The 22,421-nt window shown below is 38.0% G+C and overlaps 1 protein-coding gene across 2 annotated transcripts in view; it reads left to right on the top strand.

The window, feature by feature from the left end:
• The window catches only part of LOC112962440 (threonine aspartase 1-like), a 31,156-nt gene extending 15,813 nt beyond the window's left edge, over positions 1–15,343 (top strand). Inside the window, exons 3-5 of one of the 2 annotated variants that reach the window (XM_026058588.1) lie at positions 3,731–3,850; positions 4,786–4,851; positions 15,088–15,343. In XM_026058588.1, coding sequence (XP_025914373.1) covers positions 3,731–3,850; positions 4,786–4,851; positions 15,088–15,174 — 273 coding nt within the window. In that variant the 3' untranslated portion in view covers positions 15,175–15,343. Of the gene's footprint in view, positions 1–3,730; positions 3,851–4,785; positions 4,865–15,087 lie in introns of both variants that reach the window. The other variant, XM_026058589.1, reaches the window with a different exon arrangement.
• Positions 15,344–22,421: the final 7,078 nt, after the last annotated feature.

Genomic DNA, 22,421 nt, shown 5'->3' with positions numbered 1-22,421 from the left:
TAACATCCTCATAGACAAGCTCAGGAAGTGTGGGTTAGATGAGTGGACAGTGAGGTGGATTGAGAASTGGCTGAATGGCAGAGCTCMGAGGGTTGTGATCAGYRGYRCAGARTSTAGTTGGAGGCCTGTAGCTAGCAGTGTCCCCCAGGGGTCAGTACTAGGTCCAGTCTTGTTCAACTTCTTCATCAATGACCTGGATGAAGGGACAGAGTGCACCCTCAGCAAGTTCACTGATGATACAAAACTGGGAGGAGTGGCCAATACCCCAGAAGGCTGTGCTGCCATTCAGAGAGACCTGGACAGACTGAAGAACTGGGCGGAGAAGAACCTCATGAAGTTCAACACAGGCAAGTGCAGGGTCCTGCAGCTGGGGAGGAATAACCCCAGGCACCAGTCCAGGCTGGGGGCTGACGTGCTGGAAAGCAGCTCTGCGGAGAAGGACCTGGGAGTGCTGGTGTACACCAAGTTGACCATGAGGCAGCAATGTGCCCTTGTGGCCAAGAAGGCCAATGGTGTCCTGGGGTGCATTAGGAGCAGCATTGCCAGCAGGTCGAGGGAGGTGATCCTCCTCCTCTACTCAGCCCTGGTGAGGGCACCCCGGGAGTGCTGTGTCCAGCCCTGGGCTCCCCAGTACAAGAGAGACATGGCACTACTGGAGCAAGTCCAGCGAAGGGCTACAAAGATGATTAGGGGACTGGAGCGTCTCTCTTATGAGGAAAGGCTGAGAGAGCTGGGCCTGTTTAGCCTGGAGAAGAGAAGGCTGAGAGGGGATCTTATTATTGTCTCCAAATATCTTAAGGGAGGGTGTCAAGAGGATGGGGCCAGACTCTTTTCAGTGGTGCCCAGCGACAGGATGCGAGGCAACAGGCACAAACTGAAACACAGGAAGTTCCATCTGAATATGAGGAAAAACTTCTTACTCTGAGAATGACAGAGCACTGGAACAGGTTGCCCAGAGAGGTTGTGGAGTCTCCTTCTCTGGAGATATTCAAAACCCTCCTGGATGCAATCCTGTGCAATGTGCTCTAGTTGACCCTGCTTGAGCAGGGGAGTTGGACTAGATGATCTCCAGAGGTCCCTTCCAACCTCAACCATTCTGTGATTCTGTGTGTAGTGTTTAACATATTTCTATTGATTCACACAGCATCAACGGTGATTGTTTTTTCATGATCAGAAGTTGATATTAATGAGAAAGATGGTACGGAATTGCTGTACTTCAGTGACATGGATTTCCTTCATAAGGTTATGTTGGCCAGATTAAAAAAGTGCTTCCCTTAGGAAGGCTTTCCAGCCTCCTAAATTGCCTCATCTAAAAAATAAACGAAAGCAAGCAAACTGTATTACTGGATTGACAACAAATACTGATAAGAAATAGAGCACCTTTTAAAGGAAATAATGGTGAAGAATGCTTTCATGCAACATGTACTTGTAAATGCTTGTATTTTTTTGATTAAAATATCTTTTAAAAGATGATTTATGTAGCTCATGAAAGCAAACTTCTCATGGAAGTGAGAGTTATAGCTGAAGTTGCATGGCAGATGCAGCAGTAATTTTCCAGATGCTGCAGAGAGGGCTGCAACCATTTTTTCATTGTTGTCAGATGATATGGAAAACACACTGCTGTATGTGGAGCCTCATCCTAAAATTTATTTCTGTTCATCATGGGAACCTCAAGTATCCCATTTAATATGTCTTAAAATTACATAGGTGGCCTTAATTCTGGCATTTCCTAAATTTGACAGGCTTGATCTTCACATCTGTAATTGTCTATTAATATAGTGGGTTTTTTTGCATATATAATTTCCTGTGGTAAAAGGGGACGGGATAGATAACAAAACCTGCATCATACTTGTGTTTCTTCTCTAAATAGAAGTCATAGGATCATAGGAAAATTCATGTTGGAAGGATATTATCCCATCTGGTCTTGAAAACTTCCAAGGATGAAGACTGTACAACCTCTCTGTGCAGCCTGCTCCACTGCTTGACTGATCTTCAAGATCTCTTGAATTCAATGAATAATATTGTCCTAATGGGCTAATAATATCTGTATTAGGTTGTGGCTGGCAGTCTTGGGAGATATGAAATATATTTGTGGTGAGGTGTGTGGGGGGGTGGGGTTTGTTTGTTTGTTTTGTAGATGGTAGTGGAGGGATGGTTTCCCTAATTTTCCTTTCTCTTTACAACTTGGAAGGGAACTTGTGCTTTTCTCTTCCCATTTGCTCCATTCCCCCAAATTCCTTTTGCTTCTCCAACCTTCCCTGATTCTGTTTTACCTTTCTGTACTTTTCAATTCAGTCTCCTTCCCCACACCAGTTAACACTCTAGATGTATGATTTTTCACCTTTCTTCTTCTCACCAGGTCCTCTGCTTTACTGTTAGACCATCAGTCTGTTTTTAATATTGAATATAATTAGTGCAAGCTTATGAGGGTAGAAACTTGTTCAGCAATAACTAAATGTAGAGGAAAGAAAGAAGCTTACTGCTACTCTGGATTAAAAGTGGGGGAATGATGTTCCAGTTGCATGAAAAATACATATGCTGTAGAACACTGTAGTGCTGAGTTGCCTGTTTTTCCTGTCAATACTTGTACAGTATCAATTCTGATACAGTATCAACTCAAGTATTATCTAATATTTGTAAGTGAAGTGTGGCCAGAGTATCATCAGTTTGAGACTTAAAAGAATCCTGGTTGACAAGCGACTTTTCGAGTTACCAAGCAAACCTCAACTGGTCAGAGTGCCTCAACTGGCATGGTCAGAGTGCCCTGCCATGGGTTCTGCTATGAAGGGGGTCTGGGGCAAGCCTAGGGAGAGAGGGGAAAATTGCTTCTTCCCTTTGAGTGACTGAACATGCTGTGTTAGGGCAGTGGGGGAAGGAAGGAAAGATCAGGGATGAGAGGTGAGACAACTGGAGTATGTGTGAGGCAGTAAGCAGAGAGCTTGCATCAGAAATTGGTATTGAAAGATTGCCGCTCTTAGTGAAGCAGATATGCTTCAGAAGTGGAGGAGGAGGAGACATGTCCAACAACCTGAGGGCACTGTGTAATTTGTTTCAACCCACTAAAGATGACTGAACTGAAAACAAGCCTGGGAGAAAGGATCTGTCCTATTAAGGACAATGTCAGCATGGGGGAGAGATTTCTTTTCAAGACTTGTGCTTATGTCTCGCTTAGCGTATCTGAATTTTCTCTTTACAGGGTAAGCTCTTCTTGGTTTTTTTTGTCTTTTTTTGTTTTATTATTGTTTTTTTAATAACATGTAGCTTTAAAGATCAGAAGTCTCTGCCGTGATGCCTCACCTTTAAAAAAAAAAAAAAAAAAAAAAAAAAATTCCACCTCACAGCTTTTAGGAGAGGTCTTGTGATATGGTATCTTCGGAATGAGTTGATGAATCATTTCTTAGTGGACAAGTATCCACCACTAAGATAACAGCATTATTTGGCACCTTTGTGAGTAAAAGCAGGTAATCTAAGCATCGGATGAGTTACGAGATGTTTATCACCTTCTTGTTTCCAGAGAAGTTCTCTTGAGGTCCTGTCTTAGGCAAGAGAGCATTTTGGGAAGATTTATGGCAGCACTGAGTCAGTACAATATGCATGATAACTAAGTACTGTGTTTTGTTGATTGACTTGTTACTTAGTTTTGTAAACATTAGTTTGCAGACTCTCCAAAAAGTGCAGTCTGACTTTGATATGCTATTTTAGTTGTTGTTTCTGTTTGTGTATCCTGCAGGAGAATGACTCAGGAACATTGGATACAGTTGGTGCAGTTGTTGTTGACCAAGAAGGAAATGTTGCTGCTGCTGTCTCCAGTGGAGGTTTAGCATTAAAGCATCCTGGGAGAGTTGGTCAGGTGATTATTCATTTTCAGCAGGGAACAACTATTTAGTGTTGCAATGGATTGTCTGTATAAAACAGTCTGAATGGACATTAAGCTAGAGCTGTGATAGCAAACTGATGTTTTCCCTTCCTTCCCATTAAAATCTGAAGGCTTTATCATCATATCGGAATGCAAGTTTTGTTTTTAGTTCTCCTCCATCAGTGTTATAAAACGTGGACAGGTGAGAAGTTCTTCCACAGTTAATTACCTTTTGCCAGGGCTGTTAATATTTAATTTCTAAGGATTAAATACTTCTGTAATAATCTCTTAAGTATTTATGAAAATCTTATTTAAAAACACTCTAAAGAAGAGATTTTTAAGTAAGTTGTACTAATAATTTAATTTGTAAGTACTATTCTGTACAGGTAGAAGGCTGTGAAGTGAAAAAGATATTAAAAGAAAAATAAAATATAGGCCGCCTTCATCGTTATTAAACATAGGAATCTTGAGATGCATCAGAAATGTCTTACATTACCCTTTTGCTATAGAGCTGCATTTTTTTTTCCATTTTTGCCACTGTCCTATAAGCAGCGCTCTCTCAGAATGTATTTAAGAATTCTTTTTGCAATAGCAGAATAAAAAGGACTTTATATAAATAGGGAATAGTTGCATTATTTTTGTTTTTTGGTATCTGGGTTTATTTTGGCTTCTGTTGAAGTACTGAGTCCTCATCTTCTGTAAAGTTAGGTTAGAATAACTTACCTCTATGATAATCACTCAGTTCTGAAGAGTACTATTGGAAGATATAACAAAATTAATAGGAATTGCTATTTGGACTGTTTTGATTTTTTTTTTAACTTATATTTGATGTATTTGATTTTTTTGGTGGGGGAGAGTAGGGGAAGGAAAGAGAACAAACCAAGAACTTTGGATACTTAAATTTATGGAAGATACACTTCTTTCCTTAGGCGGCTCTTTATGGTTGTGGCTGCTGGGCTGAAAATACAGGAGCTCATAACCCTTACTCCACAGCTGTGAGTACTTCAGGTATTTGCTACTTTTATAAATATTTCAAAATGTTGTTATCCTTTACTGTAATTAGTTTACAAATCCCAAGTTGGGCATTTTTATGAATAGTGAATTAAAATATTCCCAGGCTATGTATATTACATGTGTATCTGTGTGTGTGTGAATATTATCTTGAAATCCATGAATTCGTCTCCATTGGTTGCTTACTTTGGTAATTGTACTTAAAAAGCGGAATTAACAGCCATGTGAACTTTTATCTCATTTATAACACCTTCTATTACACTGAAAGGATGTACTGTATCTATTATGTATTAAGGGATCTGTTGTCTTGTAAAGAATAGCTGTTACAGGTCTAATACTGTGTTAAACCCAGAATGTCTGTCCAACTGGAAGCCTTTTATAGAGGGCTAAGATAATTAGAGGGTCCTTAAGTTAAGAGGATCCCTTGGATACAAAACTGTTACAAATTGCATTTTTACCCTCCAAAATATTTTAAGTACTTATTCCTGCCTGTTATTTCTAGTACTGGCTTGTGTTTGTGTATGTATATGTACAGGCATACACATACAGGCTTTTCCTCTTAAAGTAACTGAGTGAAATAGTACGATACTATTTTATTGTAATTTTAAAAGGTACAGTTTAAGCTTTTCTTGTAGTAATCTGCTATGCTTTCCTGTCACAAATCTCATACTCTTTCATATTCTGGTTTCTGTTTTTAACGTTTTCTTGCAACTTCTAAACTTCATATGTTAGTTTTGATATACATTAAAATACAAGTTTTGGAATAATTGGGTCTATTTATCTCACAGAATCACACAGAAACACAGAATGGTTGAGGTTGGAAGGGACCTCTAGAGATCATCTAGTCCAATCCCCTTGCTCAGGCAGGGTCACCTAGAGCGCATTGCCCAGGACCATGTCCAGACAGCTTTTGAATATCTCCAAGGACGGAGACTCCACAACCTGTCCAGGCAACCTATTCCAGTGCTCTGTTACCCTTCCAGTAAAGAGGTTTTTCCTTATGTTCAGATGGATCTTCTTCTGTTTCGTTTTGTGCCCATTGCCTCTCGTTCTATCGCTGGGCATCACTGAAAAGAGCCTGGCCCCATCATCTTTACACCCTCCCTTCAGGTATTTATACACATTGATTAGATCCCCCGTGAGCCTACTATTCTCCAGTGTGAACAGGTCCAGCTCTCTCAGCCTTTCCTGATGTGAGAGATGCTCCAGTCCCTTCATCATTTTAGTAGCCCTTCGCTGGACTCGCTCTAGTAGCTCCGTTTCTCTCTCACCCTGCAGAGCCCAGAGCTGGACACAGCACTCCCGGGGTGCCCTCACCAGGGCTGAGTAGAGGAGGAGGATCACCTCCCTCGACCTGCTGGCAATGCTGCTCCTAATGCACCCCAGGACACCATTGGCCTTCTTGGCCACAAGGGCACATTGCTGCCTCATGGTCAACTTGGTGTACACCAGCACTCCCAGGTCCTTCTCCGCAGAGCTGCTTTCCAGCACGTCAGCCCCCAGCCTGGACTGGTGCCTGGGGTTATTCCTCCCTAGGTGCAGGACCCTGCACTTGCCTGTGTTGAACTTCATGAGGTTCCCCTCTGCCTGTCTCTCCAGCCTGTGGAGGTCCCTCTGAATGGCAGCACAGCCCTCTGGGGTATCAGCCAGTTTTGGCTCCCAGTTTTGTATCATTAGTGAACTTGCTGAGAGTACACTCTGTCTCTTCATCCATGACCTGGATGAAAAGTTGAACTTACAGCTGAAAGTCAAATAATGACATTATTTGATGGTTTTAATTTTACTTCTTATTGAACAGTTAACTGTATACATCTTGTGAGATTTGGAAAGATGTCAGACTCTGAGATTAATCAGTGATACAAATCTTGCTTTGATGCTCTGTTTTCTGTTTCCCTCCATAGTTCACCTTTATGTCATCTTGTCCTGTGCGTTTGTACAAGTGGAAAGGTGTACCCATGGTTCACTTTCTCCCTTTTTTCTTCCTCTTAATCCTCATCTTGCATACACTGAGGAGGAACATTAAGCATCTCTTCCTCTCCAAATGAAGAATATGTGTGCGAGAGACAGATGGAAAAGGAGATTAATGCTAGGAGCACCAGTTCCCTGAAGCGGAGTCTATCTGGTCTCTCTTTTTCTCCTGCTCTGTGCTGTTCTTGGACTTACTATGCCTGACTTGGTTGGGTTGCCTGGAACTATTTTGGGGATATAGCTTGCATTACCTATATCTCAACCCTGCAATATGAAGAGATGTTTCTTCCTCTCTTCCTATAGTGAATGTTGATAACTTTGACCATTCAACAGTACTCCAAATCATAAATTGACATAAGCATTGATGAAAAAAATGTTGAAAGTAGTTTTTCTGTTTGATACTGTTTTTAAGATTAGGAACAACAGTGGAATCAGATGCAGTCCTTTCAACAGGTTTTTACTTTGAAGCTCCATCGTAACTTTATCTTAAAGCTTTTGTGTTCTACAATATTCACCTAATATTTAACCCAAAATACATCTTTTCAATGTCCGTTCCTGACAAATCAAAAACATCCTAGCTTACATTCTCAAGTACTACACAGCAGTATAAGCTTTTACCCTAGCTCTTATCTCTTTTCCTTTAAAAACTATTTCTTCAGTCCTGTTACATTTAGTAGATCCCTTGACAAACTTATTTTTACAATTGGTATCTCCAATGCTCAGCATTCCAACCAATAGAACAATTCTGTGCGACAGCTGACTGATAAACATCCTATGATCAAAACATCTTCAGGTGTCCAGAATCCTCCAGTTTCAAAATGGAACAGAAGCTACCCTCATTTATGTTACTTTCACAATTCCTAAATACAAAGTTTCCAAGACACTTATTAGTCATTTCTTTTTAACTTTTAGTCTTCCTTTTGACAAAGCAGATGAAGAGCAGTCAGAACCAGTTGAAAATAACTGTGAGAGCAGGAAGCTGGAAAGAAGTAATGAAAATAGAAAACAAAAGGGAGATGAGAAAACCAAATAAAAAACCTTAATGTTCATGGCAAACATCATACCTTTTTCACAAACCAACCTCAGACAAATCTCTTCCTCATACTCCTAAAAAATGCATTTTCAAAGATGACCCTACGGAAAACTAAAACACACACGCACACACACCCTGACCCCACCCAAACAAAAAAGGCCAGAAGTAACCAAACAGTCTGTGAGTTATCTTTTTTGAGCACTACTTACACAAAATCCATTACACAAGAAAAAGATAGCAGAGCTAGCATATTTAGAAGTTAAGATTACATGTATTTTCTACAGGTCAACAATAATGCCAGTCTGATAAACGGAGACAAATAACCTGATAGGTCAGTTTGTGGCATCAGGTGCCACAGGCATTTTCATGCTGTGGTTTCAATATGAACACAAATTTTAACTGAGCAACGTTTTTCAAGACCCATGTTGACACTTTGGCAGTTTGATAGAGTACTTCTTTATAAGTCTGAACTCTGCCAATATCTTGTTCCTCAGCTTGCTGTGCTTTTCTTAAGTATGTTTTTCTCTTTCTGTGCATAGTTTGAAATTATAAATATATTTGCTAATAGCACACACATATTTACACCTAGAGAAACAGTTTCTTCCAATCGTTGAGACACAGGCTCATAGCTGATAGGTAGAAGCTCCATGCAATGGCAGTTCTGCAGCATCTATGCTGTACTCCTACCCTTTAGAGACCTGGATGCAGAAACACAAATGCATCTGAAAAAATGTCAGCAATATTCAACTGGACTTTCTTGCTTGGTATAAACACTGCCAAAAGGAGAGTGAAGGTGCTTAATCAGTGAGATGTGCAACTGGAAATATTCTCAAATGAGGACCAGTTATAAAAGGATCATAAATCACTCGCCTAAAGACTTGCTCTGGGATATATTTATACAGAAATTATGGTGTTTAATAAGTAGGCTATTCCTGGATGTAAGTACATTTGAGTGGTTTTAATTTTTTATTGCTCCAGTTACACCTGCAAGCGTAAGAATTTATAGCACCCCTTTGTCTGACAATTGTCAAGAACGTGAAACGAACTATGAGAGCAACTGAGAGTCTCAGGTGCAGGCTGTGCAACTTTCATATTATACAGATGAAAATCTTAACTACATTACTGGTAGACAGCTTTATATTACCCGTTAAGTTAGAACAGATAAGCAAACTCCACATTCAAGGAAAATTCAGTCTATAAGGTCAGACTACAGGTCCATCAGACTCCCCTGAACACTGGATGTCATTTTACATCATCTCTATGTAAATATGTTGTTTACCCTTCTGCACCTCAAACCTAGCAGTCAAAATGGCAGGAGTGCACAATCAATTGGGAGGGAGTTGTTGCCAGTTCTCTCTATTTCCACTCCCTTCCATCTCCACACATTTCTTACCAGCTTCCGCAATTTCCTACCCCTATGGGCTTAATTCAGCTAGAACGAGCCCAGAGTACTAAGAACAGATTTAGGGTAGATGGAAATGGCACTCACTCCCACTCTCCTTTTCCTATCCTGTTCCTAATCTTAGAAACAGTATCAAACAGAAAAACTACTTTTAACATTTTTTTCATCAATGCTTATGTCAATTTATGATTTGGAATGCTATTGAATGGTCAAAGTTATCAACATTCACTATAGGAAGAGAGGAAAAAACATTTCTTCATATTGCAGGGTTGAGATATAGGTAATGCAAGCTATATCCCCAAAATATTGCAGAAGTAAAGAGCCCTGTTATAGAAATAATGGGAGAAGGAATGTAGCAGGGTGTGCAGCTAAAACTTGACAGACTGAAGAGCATCAGAAATCTCCTATTCTGCTTTTCAAGTCATGTACCTTTTTATTTTCCTCTATTTTTAAGTCTGTCTTGTGCTGTTGAAAATTTGTGTGGATATTCACCAGAAGTTCCTTGGTAATAATAGCAAGTGTCTTTTTTAGTATTTGTGCAAAGGAAAGTCTTGTTGAATGCAAAACCACTGGAAGATCTTTCTACTCAAGGAGCACCATATTGATTTTAGTTTAATGAATGCTTATCCATATAAGCAAATATATTTAAGTATTACAGTATAGGGGCTCTAATAATTAGTAAGCATAAGCCTGATATTGGAGATTGCTTGTTGAAGAGTTGAGGACACCTTTATTCAATTTTCTCAAACTGTTCTTTACAAAGTCAGCAGGATTTGAAGTCTATACAAGTACAGACAAGCATCCTGATGCACTTAAAGATGTCTGCATTTAATGATGGCCTCAAATAGAAATCTTCTTTCTGTTTGCTGATACCAATTTTGTATAGTGGTAAATACTTTAATGTTATACTATTTATAACTATCATATATATATATTTATATTTCTTTCATTCAGATCTTCTAGCTTGCATGACATTACATTAATACCAATCCTAGTTAATTGAAATAGACTGCTGGCAGTCTATGAAGCATGGCCATCTGTTTATTTGGTTATTTGAAATTCAGACTAGCGGTGTTTAATTAAACTCTTGTTTCTGGCTTTCCTTTAAAGTGTGTGTGTGTGAGGGGGAGAGAGAGATAGAAATGTTTACAGGAAGTGAGAACTCTTCTGTAATCAATACCATTCTTTTTTCCATTTTCAGAAGCTCATAATGTTTTATTTTATAATGTAATTTATGTTTAGTGCAGTTTTAAAATATATTGATGCCTGACTTGTTTAAAATATGAGCATCCAACAGTGTGAACCATGCAGTTAATTAAGGGGTAGAAGGATGGAAAAACTAAATTATAAGAAAGGTTGAAAAAATGAAATTTATAGTTTGGCTGGACCACAACAGGATTGGGGATGGGGGCATAAACATCTGCAAATATTCAAAAGGTGAAGTTGCCAAGGCTGAGGAAAAAAGTAACATGCTAACATATATCATTGTTGGATAAAAAAAAAAAAAAAAAAAAAGATACTGCCTAAACTCCAGAAGATGCCTTGATCTAGGAAGCTCTAAGGTTGTCAGTGCTTCTTAAGAGAAGATGTGTTGTCATTTGATGTACCTAACATTAGACTAGACTATGTTTGTAGTAATGATCCTGACTGATAGGAATGTCCAACTCTCCCTCAATAGTTCATTCAACTCAGTTCTTCTAATCTGTTTTTGAACAGTGTAAAAGGCAGTACTAGAAATGAAATTTTACAACAATATGGGTTAAGCCAAATTGTTTGCTTTGTATTGTGGTGCTGATGTATTTGGAAGACTATTGGCATCCTGCATGTGACTGTGTGCATTAAGTTGTATGGGGAACATTCATTTACTAAGCTAATTATATGTTTTTTGATCACGTAGAAACATGCATCTTTTCACCGTTCAGGTTCATAGTTTTGTTAAATAATGAAAAAAACAAAATCTTGTTTAGAAAGAATTTTTCCTCACCAAACTTCTACATTATATGTCAGAGCAAAACATTGTTATGCAGGGAAGCTAGTTTTCTTTTGAGGGGTATGGGGAGAGGGAGGAAGAAAGAAGGGAAGAACATAATGGGTTGTTGGGATACCAAAGATGAGACTAGATAAATCACTTAGAACTGAAAGTAAATACCCTGAATATAATCTCTATTTCAAGTATGAACACTGAAAGCTAAAATTTGAATTTATGGAGAATATGTTCTGCCATACACCCTTCTGTCTAGAAGCAGATCACAAAGGTGGAGAAGTCTGTATCTGTGATCTTTTCCCATTCTGTGGGTGAAACCAGAGGATCTTCATCTAGTTGTGGATTGACAAATACATAATTACAGGGAAAAAGATTTTTCACTTTGAGACTGAGTAACTGTACTTCAGTCACTGAAGAATCATTCTGGCAACAGCTTATTGATTTATTTTTGTTGGATACTTAAATTGGACTCAGATGCCTGACCTAAAGAAGAAAGGTTCTTACTTGGTTCTGAATGTTGTAATCAATAAATATTCCCATGATGTTTTGTTATTTAGGAAAGAAACCTACCAGCTCTGACAGCTGACTTGTTTCTGTGTGTCATTTCTAGCTCTGAGCATCTGAAATGAAGCTACTGTACGTTTCTTATTGTGCTGTTGGGCTGAATAGTGTGGTGGGTTTTATTTTATTTATTTTTAAGTCTGTGGTATGTCATTTTCTGTTTTTGAGAGAGTACTTGAATGTGGCTGTTGAACAGTCAGCTAGGTCAGTGGGGTGTCTAAATTGGTAAGAGAAAAATGTTTCCTCGATCAGCCCTGAGCAGCTGGGATGACTCCTGCTAAGTTTTTTCCTCAAAAATGATGTTCTTGACAGAGCTCTGCTGACATGTCAAGCCGTGCCCTTGCCACAGGTAAACTGCACGTAAACCTGCTTCATCCATTCTCTTCCCCACATCTCATCCTGGCCTGATTTTTATTTATTTATTTGTTTGTTTGTCAACACAAGCATGGATTGTACAAAGTATTTTCTTTTTTTTTTTGTATTAAAAATACATACTCTCATATAATGTATAAATAAAAACATGTACCTTCAGTGATATCTACATATATGGGTAGATATATATATCATTTTTCTTTACAGACATAAAGACTTTCATATAAAAACATTTAAAATGTGTGCATAAAACAATTGAAATTTGGATACAACAAAAATTTTTAGAGATTTCTATGGCTTTGCTCAGCATATCAGAGTATAACCTTTTATTCTTTTCATTTCATGTCTTTTTGTATTTAAGTGTAAATTATTCTAATGTTTTTCTCAAACTCCCTTGTATGCAAAAAACGAAAATTAGGCTTTGATTGCTATGTGTGTTTAGTGGTGTATGTATAGACTTTTATTATTTAGTGTGGTATGACTTCACAGAATAACTGATTCATCAAATCGCCCTTGGAATTTTTTTAAAGAATTGTTGAATGAAGAGAAGAGTGTAACTATATTTCTCTGAAAGCTTTATCAAAAATATGCTGTAAATTATTAAATATCAATATATACTAAACCCAATGATTGTAACTTTATTCTTTGGGAAATTAAAGGTTTCACATTTGTGATGATTTAGACTTGCAACTTATTTTAGTGATAGCTAAGGAAAAAATTCAAGCATTGAGAGTTTGTTTTATCAAGCCTTATATACAATCCTGAAAAAAAGATGTTACTTGACATCAGTTTCCTCTTAGCAATTTTAAAGGGCTAGATTTTGTAAATTTTTAAGCTCGTACTTATGAAATTGCTTTCATGTTTGAGTTTTGGAGGCTATGATAATGAAAAGATGGAACAGGTTGGGGAAAACCTCAGATGTGGGGTAAAGTGAGTTAGAAAATAGTAATTCAAAGTATATAGGATACAAATTCTGCATGTTGAAATCTGTGCAGAATTGGTAGGAATGTAAAAATGGACACAACTGGGTCAAGACAGAGCTCCACTGAGGCTGGTGTCCTGTCTCAAGTAGTGGGCAGTTGCAGGTGTCCAGGGAAGAGCAGAGGAATAGGACAAGCATCTCCACTGCCTTATAAAAGCTTCTAGCAATTTGGGACTGAGGGACCTTGAGCTGGAGATATCTTTGTTTTTAATGGCTCAGGACAACTTTCTCACAAATCATCTCATTTCTATTTCTATTTAGAAGCCCAGTTACTTAATCCTTGAGAGAAATATCTTTTTTACTATGTGATGACTTAGCTTTGTATCACCTTTATTGAAGCTTTCTTTGGTAAAAAGCAGTGTTAGTTTAAGTGTGGCTTACAGAATTCCTATAATGCTGTAATTCAGTAATAATTATAATAGTTAATAATTCAGTAGTTTCATACTTGAGTTTTTATTAATTTTGTCCTAAAATCCTTCTATTGAAGATTTAATTTGAGGCATATCTTTCAATGCCTTCCTCATAAAAAAGAGTTGCCACAGAAATACTTCCTTAAATCCTTCTGAATTCATTTAGCTTTTTTTCAATGGTCATGTTTTATTTGAAGATTAGCTTTTACATCTTGATCATCTGTTGGCCCTGTTGATGCAGGCAGGCTTCCTCCTTTTGACATGTTCAAAAACGATTTGGTGTTAGTTCTTATGCATTTAGCAAGCTCTTTCTCAAAACTTTTTGGTATTTCTATTGTGATTTTTATATTGAATGTGCCAAAAGCGGTGTTTCTAATCTTGTTCTGTTTGGGCACGACTTCAACTTTTTGAAAGATATTTTCTTGCCTCTAACAGTTTCTTGGCATTGTCATTTAGCCACAGTGTCTTTGGCTTTATTTATTTATTTATTTATTGGCTTTTCAAAAAAATAATTCATGATTTATAATATGCAGGATATCGTAAAACTCAAATTTTATGTATACATATAAAACAGTTTAATGGGGGAGGGACAACTGAAATCAAAAGATGAGGACTTTCTAAAGACAGGATGGGGGAGATAGTGGAACTTAGGAATGACTTTGAATGTAAAGACTTCAAGACTTATTCTGTAACTATCTTAGTCTAAAATTCAGTTTCTGTGTAAACAAGTAAAATCTTTCCTATTTTTGTGTTAGTTTTCTTGGAGACATTTTAAAGTGTGAACTTTGAATTATATCAAAATGCAATGATCTTCTGAAAAAAATATGGCTGAGGAACTTTATTGGCAACTTAAGGATAAACATTACAGGAATGCTCTAACTCTCACAAAGCCAGTATTAAAAAATAAAGAAATTCAGAGGTGGTAATATGGATTTATTTTAAATCTAACATATTGCAGTTATAGGCATAGCTAAGATACCTAGGCAACCTTAACTGTGACATTTAACAAAAAATGCAAGAACCGTAGCATGCAAGAGTGATGGAGATTGAGTGAAAGCTTGTTAGATGAGATGGGCATTACCACTGGTCTTTATTTGGCATTAAATATAAGTAACAGCTAAGCAGGTTTTTGGATCAAAACAGTAGAAATCAAAACTTTTGTCATTAAAAACACATGCACGTGCCAACGCACAAACACACGTGTGCACATGCACACAAAAACAATCATGCCTCCCCTTTAAGTGTGCCCCCCTTCATCCCCCCAACCAGAAAAAAAAACAAACCAATCCCACACAAGCCCAGTTAGAATGTTTTAGTAAATCATTTTTGTTGGGTTGTGAATGTAAACACAGGAGGATGGGTATTGTTTGGCAAGAGAGTATTTGAACAAAACCTAACTGCGGGAGAAACAATAGTCAGTTTTTTGGCTGTACTTTGAGAAACCGTTTCCTATTTTTTCCTGAACATAATAAGAATCAAAGACACTGTGTATATTCTTTTCATTCAAGGTAATTTCAAGTGTGTCACTGAATCTTCTGCCCAGCTGGAACAACCATGATGACCGGCAATATTGGTCTACCAACTGTGCCAAGTAATACTATTGGAGTAAGAGGCAGGCTCTGTTTTTGCTAGGAGATAAGTAGAAAAGTACAAATTCTTTTTGGATTCACAGAACTTACAAGATGAATGGAAAATTTACAGTAGCAGCTGCTGCAGGAGGCTTTGAGAATGTGACTCTAAGTGGAAACTTGCAATTTTGACTTACGTAAAGGACTTAAATGACCTATGAGTGACTAAGATAACAGCAGACCTTCTTGGAGTAAAATGGGGGTATGATTTGTGAGGGAAACTTGTGAGGGAATTTTTCTGGAGTGCTGTCTATAGAGCTGGCACTGCCTGCATTTCATGCTCAAGAAATTAATTCTGAACTTAGTTAAGGTTCTCTCAATGCCCACAGTGTCCAGGACTTTTACAAGTCTTATCTCTTCACACACTGCTGAGCTTGAGCTAGTAAGCTCTCTGAACTTCAGCTTGAAAATTTTTGATATAGCTGAAGAGTGCAAAATATGGTCATTGTTAGCTTTTACCTGTTTGGGAAAGAAAATAGCCTCTCGGATAGCCTACTAATCAATATTTGCTTAAGTTGTGGTAGTATCAGAGTTTCTGAATAATTTTAACAATAATTAACTGTTTTGCATATAAACCATGAAGTATTTCAGCAATTGCCTGATTCTGGAAATCTACTACACTTGCACTATTTGTGTGTGTACAATATCTGATGGAATAGCAGAAAATTTTCAATTGTGTTTAGGAATTCAGCAGGTTGTCATTTTGAATAGAAATGAAGAGACTGAGAATAATGTGTCTTGTTCCTTTTTAATGTCTGTCTGTCTTTTCTACAGCAGTAGCTAGTGGAAAGCATACTTACACATTCTCCATGCATGGCTATTGTGCTTCATGTATATGTATGAGCTAATGAAACCAGCAAACCTTGTTATACTGCATTTCTGAAGATAGAAAATTTTGGATTATTTAGAAAATGCAGAAATTCTCAAATGAAAAGCTAAAAAATCTCCAGCTTTTGCCAGAATACATTTGAGGATAGCGTTTGATACAAGAAAAGTACAGTGATATAATGTCATAAGGAGAATTTAAAGTTAGGGTTTATAATCCTAAAGCAAGAGAAGTAGAATCTTTAAATATGTTGACTTCTTTCAGAAAAATTAAGCATGTTATAGAATACAGTTGAGCTCCAGGCCTGAGTCCACAGTTATGTGTTTTGCTGAGAAGGTAGCAGGCATGTCAGATTTCTGGGTTCAAAGTGAGAGGTAGGTGAGGAGTTGGTCAGTGAGAAGTCTTTCGATGATCTCTTGCTCTTCATTTTTTCTTTCTACCCCCTTCACCTCACAGCTATTCCTGACTGAGTGAAAATCAGATACAGATAACAGTAATGTTTTAGGAAAATCTTGACAAAATAAGTGTAAATAAAGAGAATATGCCTGACTCCATTACCAATTTCTTGTGCTGATGAATTCACCGAGACCCTAAAGGATTACTAAGCTCTGTGGTCAAAAACAGGAGCCTCTGTTATAATGAAGGCATTTTAGTGATTATATTAACACTCTTGAAAAGATGTGTTGGATACACTTCTGATACATCTATTCCATGAAGTGAAAAACAGCAAACTTAATATTGTGGAGAATCCTCGTGTTGATGTTTTGTAGTTGTCCATGTGAAAGTCTTTACTGTAACATTGTAAAAAATAAGAAATTAGAAGAGTTGTTTCACAATGGGTTGGGATTGACCTGGCATGTGTTCCAGGCCCTTCCTTTGCCAGCACTAACGATTGTATGGCTGTGTAGCGAGTCTTGCAAACTAATCCTCTTTCCTTTTTCCTGATGAGGGACAGGTATGACTTGGTTTTCAGTCAGACTGTGGAATTTCTCTTGGATAAATAAAATTTATTTGATAGATTAAGTTAATGAAATCTGACCTTCTGGGCCTTTGTTCATAGCAGTTACTGTTGTCTGTGTTTTCTGTTATGTTTTCAAAATGCTTATTAATAAGGAAATGAGTGTGTTTACTCTTCCTTCCCATGCCTTTTTCCCCTCCAACTTTCACTTTTTTTTTCAGATCTTTTCTTCTTTCCAGTCCATTGTGTGTACCTCATGGATGCTTTTGCTGGCAAAATGAAACAAGTAATGTGGGCTGGAAATGACACCTAAGATATGATACCTTTAAGAAGCTTGTGGTTGTTAAATTGATTGTTGAGTTGCGCCATCAGCCAGCATTCCTTTGTGTTCTTATGGATGTTTCTGGACCATAGACTCCTACTTGAAAATAAATTTTCAGCAATAACTACAATGATTTCCAAATCTGTGGAGTAACTGTTTCTCAAGGAAGCTTTAATCCCAGTAAATTGCCTTGTGGTATAGGACCCTGTTTTTGTGATCCCCATGCATGGAGGGCAGTAGTGGCTGTGCTGGAATCCAGTAACTATTGGTATCTGGGCAGATGCACAATGAGGCTGTCTTGCTTGCTGCAGTCTGGCTGCATGTTCCAAAGGTCTACAGTAATTTCACAGGCAAATCTTGTATCCTGCATAGATTGTTTGAGCTAAATTATATGAGATATATATTATGATACAGTTAATCTCTTTGTAGAAATATGTATTAGCCATCAAAAGCAGTCTGTTCCTTGGATTTGGGAATTAATAGGTAAGTTAAGATATTACAGATGAAGCAGCTGCCTGTGGAAAAGACTTATGTCATTGTTACAGTGAACCTAGAGAGTAGAGGAAGAAAGATGTCCATCTCCAGACAGATGAGTGTTTACCTCTGAAGCAAATGCTGCTGAGAATTCAGGTTCTGGGTCCAGATGCTTTTTGAAGGCTTCAGTGCTGTAGCATGTGGTGTCTGAACTTACTATCATCACAAGACTGAGTGAAGAGAGGAAGCAACAGGCAGGGATGATTTGCAGGACTGGTAGCGCTAAGAACTGTGGAAAGCAGTCAATTAAGTAAGTACAACAGTGTTCAAAGCTGAGGGCTTAAGTGCAAAAAAATCAGTATGCTTGTTTGAGTTGCCTTCGGAAGGATTGTTCTGAAGCAGAACTGGATGCCAATAATCAAAGAATGCTATTGTGAGCATGAAGCTGCATAGACTTTTTAAAATTGATATTTTACTGCATAAGGCACACTGCTCACACAGCTGTGTGTTCATAACCTGGTGCACTAGCCAACCATGCTAGGAGAAAATGCACTGCTGTCTCCTTCTCTGAATAGTTAGTCCCACCCCTTTTGTAATACCTTGCCCAAATTACTTTAACTGGGTGCAAAAGTGTAAAATGAAATCAAGATTGTAGCAAACTGAACTGAACTGTGGCAAACTGAATGTCTTAAACATTTGTCTGTGGTTGGGAGAAAATGGTTGTATACATTTAGTTAGCTAGTACATAAGCTGCCTTCTAATTTCCCTAATTTTGTAAATTTTATATAGCAAGTGATATACTTTGGAAAGGTGTAATCAATAGCAACAAAACTTTTGCTGAAGGCCTAGGTAAAAGAAGTTGTTTGTTTTTTCCCCTTTGACATTTAACCAATGTTAATTTTTCAAAATACACTAAATATGAAGAAGAATGTAAAGTACAAACATCCATTTTTAATGGAACTTCAGTTTTTCTTTATTCTGACTATTTTCTCGTAGAGTCACATCTTAAATTCATGTTCATGATTATAGATACAAATAGCTTTTTCAATAGTTGAATTTATCTGACATTTCTCATTATTTGGATTCAGTGATATGTCAAATTTTAACTATTTAATCTTTTTTCTGTCTGTAAAATTGTAGAAATGCTGGACCTGTTGCTCTTCAGAGTGATGTTAGTTTATTTTGCCCATATTAAATATTTAAAGCTGTTTGGCAGAGAAGCTGTTTTGCCATGTTTCCTCAGAGAAGATGGTTTGTACAGAGTTTGTCCTGATGTTGAATATATCTTTTGTTGTCTTTGTGAAACCTACCCAAATTTACTGAAGTTATGACCTTTTGAAAAATTTTAGTTTGCATATTCTTAGGAGGTATTTGTTAGTTTGAAAGTTAAATCAGCTAAGAATTTTCTGTCCACAACAAGAATGCTTTGTCGATCCCTCTTTATGAATTTTACAGGACTTATTTGCAGGCATTCTTCCTGGTAGCAGGTCAGTAGATTAAAAATTTCTACTGCTGGCTTGTAGGCAAGGTAAAGGGAAGAACAGCAGCTGATAGGAGTACAAAAAGCTAAAAATTACGCAACTTTCATTCAGTACTGTAGTGCATTATGCTAAGCTTCAGCATTTTGTGTCTTTTCAATAGTAGAATTTACAACCAGAAATGTTCTTTAAATATTTACTCTAATATGTAACTAACTGTATCAGTATCTCACCAGCCAAATATTTTTATTTTACCTTATTTTTTAATATCATTGACTTGTTTGTTTTTAGTCAGCTCTTTCTAGAGATGCTGGTAATGACAACCAGAGCTTACTAAAATACAGGCTTTCATTCTGTTTCCATTAAGCATAACTAGAAGCTACTTGAGGAAACAAAGCAGAAATGTTACGGTCTTGTAATTTGTTAGTTGATAATTCTTTTCTAGGTACTTGTATTCAACTGAAAGTAATATCAGAATCAAAACAACTTAACATGGCCAGGTTCAGACTTTGCTGTATGAAATAGATAATGAAATACAGATAACCTGTAATTTCTATCTTTAGCTTCTGAAAAGAGAAGAGTCATACTTTGGCAGTGGAGTAAACTAGATTAATTTTTCCATTCTCGAATGAATGTGAGTAATACAAGTTTCCATTTCGTACTACTTTAAAACAAGTTCCAACACTTTGTGTTGAGGTACCGTACATTTCAATAGCTAGACAGGCTCCGGCAGCTTGTCAAAACCCCATAAGCTCTCCACTTATGGCTTGCAGAAAGAAAGCTAGATTTTCATTTCTCCTTCCATTCAACAGGAGTTTCTTTCATGTCTGAAAATTGAAAACGCGTGTTTTTCAGTGTGGTGCGTGGATGTGTGTGTGCCCTCTGGCGCACCTGTTTCTAATTTCCTGACTTGAAAGCATCTCCCATCAAAAGAAGCAGAAAAACAATTTCTTTCGGACACGCTGCTCAGAGGCCCTTGCTTTGCAGAAGGCCTTCCTTTCGTTTGCCATCTTGGTTCCATTGGTAGAACATTATAAGATGCAGAGCACACATTGTATGGGATGTTCGGTTTATATTGTGCTGGGTTCTTTCCCCTCTTATTGTGGTTGTTTTAAGCCTTAAAAATCTACTAGAAAAGTCACTATGTTGAGGAAAAGACACTGATATAGTCCTTAGTTTCTTACGTGAAGCTCAAATTGAGGACCAAAGTCTATAGCGAGTTAAGGTTTATATAACCTATGAACTAAGTAGAATATCAGTTACTCTTTGATACAGAAAGTTGGTTATTCAAATTTAAGTATTATAGCTCAGGTTTCTAACTTTTCAGGTATGCAGTGTAAAATAGTATCCAATTTAATAGCTGAAAATCAAAGGCATTAAAATCTTGAAAACTAATGATTGGGTTATGTGAAAGTTGGGTATAGGCTAACTAGTAAATGACTTGCTACAGAATAATATAGCTGTTAACTATAAAAGAACAATGAGGAAGCAAAAATACAAATTTTGAAGCTCTAGCTTTCATGTTACTGATTTGTCTGTTTTCTCAGCTCAGCAACTGACATTTCCACAAGTAGCATGGGGATTGTTCTCCATAGCTACTGTGCTCCAGTATGTACCTATCCCTTGGTATGCTATAGAATTACACTGGTTTCACTTGCTGACAAGTGAAACAGAACAAAACTTTCAAAAAGACTGTAAGGTTAAAAAACATTGTATGCATGCAGTTAAATAGTACTTGAAGTGCAAAGAGTTGGCCTGGCTCTACTAGTAGTTCATATGCTCATAAAAGCTGACTTTTCTAAGCTTTATTCATTACTAATATGATATGCAGAAAATGCTAAAAATGTGAATCAGAGTATGTACTTAGGTAGCTTTATGGACTATAACAAAAAAATTCTTAAAAATTTAAATGGATAGGTAAGGTGCACAGTTCAAATTTATGTCTGCTAAGGTAATCATTTGCAGCCTTGATATACATCTTGTGCATATATTGACATTCATGTACAAAAGAGTTGCTTTATAGAATGTCTGCCCAATATTGGAATTATGAATGACAGTGGGAAAATTATTTTCATTTGTCAGCATAGAAGCAGGTTGCTGTGATTGATTCCTCTCTTTTGTAACTGTGCAGTAAGGCATGAATGGAAGTAGCCTCACGATCACAGGCCCTGGTTCTCATGGGGGACTTCAACCACCCTGATATCTGCTGGAAAGACAACACAGCTAAGCTCGAACAGTCCAGGAGGTTCCTGCAGAGCACTGATGATCACTTCTTGACACAGGTGGTGGAGGAGCCAACAAGGAGAGGTGTGCTGCTGGACCTGGTACTAACAAACAAAGAAGAACTGGTTGAAGATGTGAAGGTTGGGGGCAGCCTTGGCTGCAGTGACCATGAGATGGTGGAGTTGAGGATCCTGCGAGGAGGAAGCAGGGCAATAAGTAGGATTGCAACCGTGGACTTGAGGAGAGCAAACTTTGGCCTCTTCAGGGACCTACTTGGAGGAATCCCAGGGGTTACGGCCCTTGAAGGAAGGGGAGGCCCAAGAGAGCTGGTTAATATTCAAACATCACTTCCTCCAGGCTCCAGAGCGGTGCATCCCTATGAGTAGGAAGTCAAGCAAAGGAGGCAGGAGACCTGCCTGGATGAGCAAGGAGCTCCTGGCAAAACTGAACCAGAAGAAGGAGGTGTACAGAATGTGGAAAGGGGGACAGGCCACTTGGGAGGAATAGAGGAACTTTGTCAGAGTATGCAGGGATGAGACGAGGAAGGCTAAGGCCCATTTGGAATTAAATCTGGCAAGAGATGTCAAGGACAACAAGAAGGGCTTCTTCAAATACATCAGTAGCAAAAGGAAGATTAGGGAAAATGTGGGCCCATTGCTGAATGAGGTGGGTGCCCTGGTGATGAAGGATGCAGAGAAGGCAGAGTTACTGAATGCCTTCTTTGCTTCAGTCTTTACTGTTCAGGCCCACCTCAGGAATCCCAAGCCCCGGAGGCAAGAGAGAAAGTCTGGAGGAAGGAAGACTTTCCCTTGGTGGAGGAGGAGTGGGTTAGAGATCATTTAAGCAAACTTGACACCCACAAATCCATGGGCCCTGATGGGATGCACCCACGAGTGCTGAGGGAGCTGGCGGACATTATTGCTAAGCCACTCT

This window comes from Apteryx rowi, unplaced genomic scaffold (assembly GCF_003343035.1).
Source record: "Apteryx rowi isolate R43461 unplaced genomic scaffold, aptRow1 scaffold_1487, whole genome shotgun sequence".
Lineage (NCBI taxonomy): Eukaryota > Metazoa > Chordata > Aves > Apterygiformes > Apterygidae > Apteryx > Apteryx rowi.
Note: the sequence above shows the minus strand (reverse complement) of the source record. Positions and strands in the feature narration are given on the sequence as shown.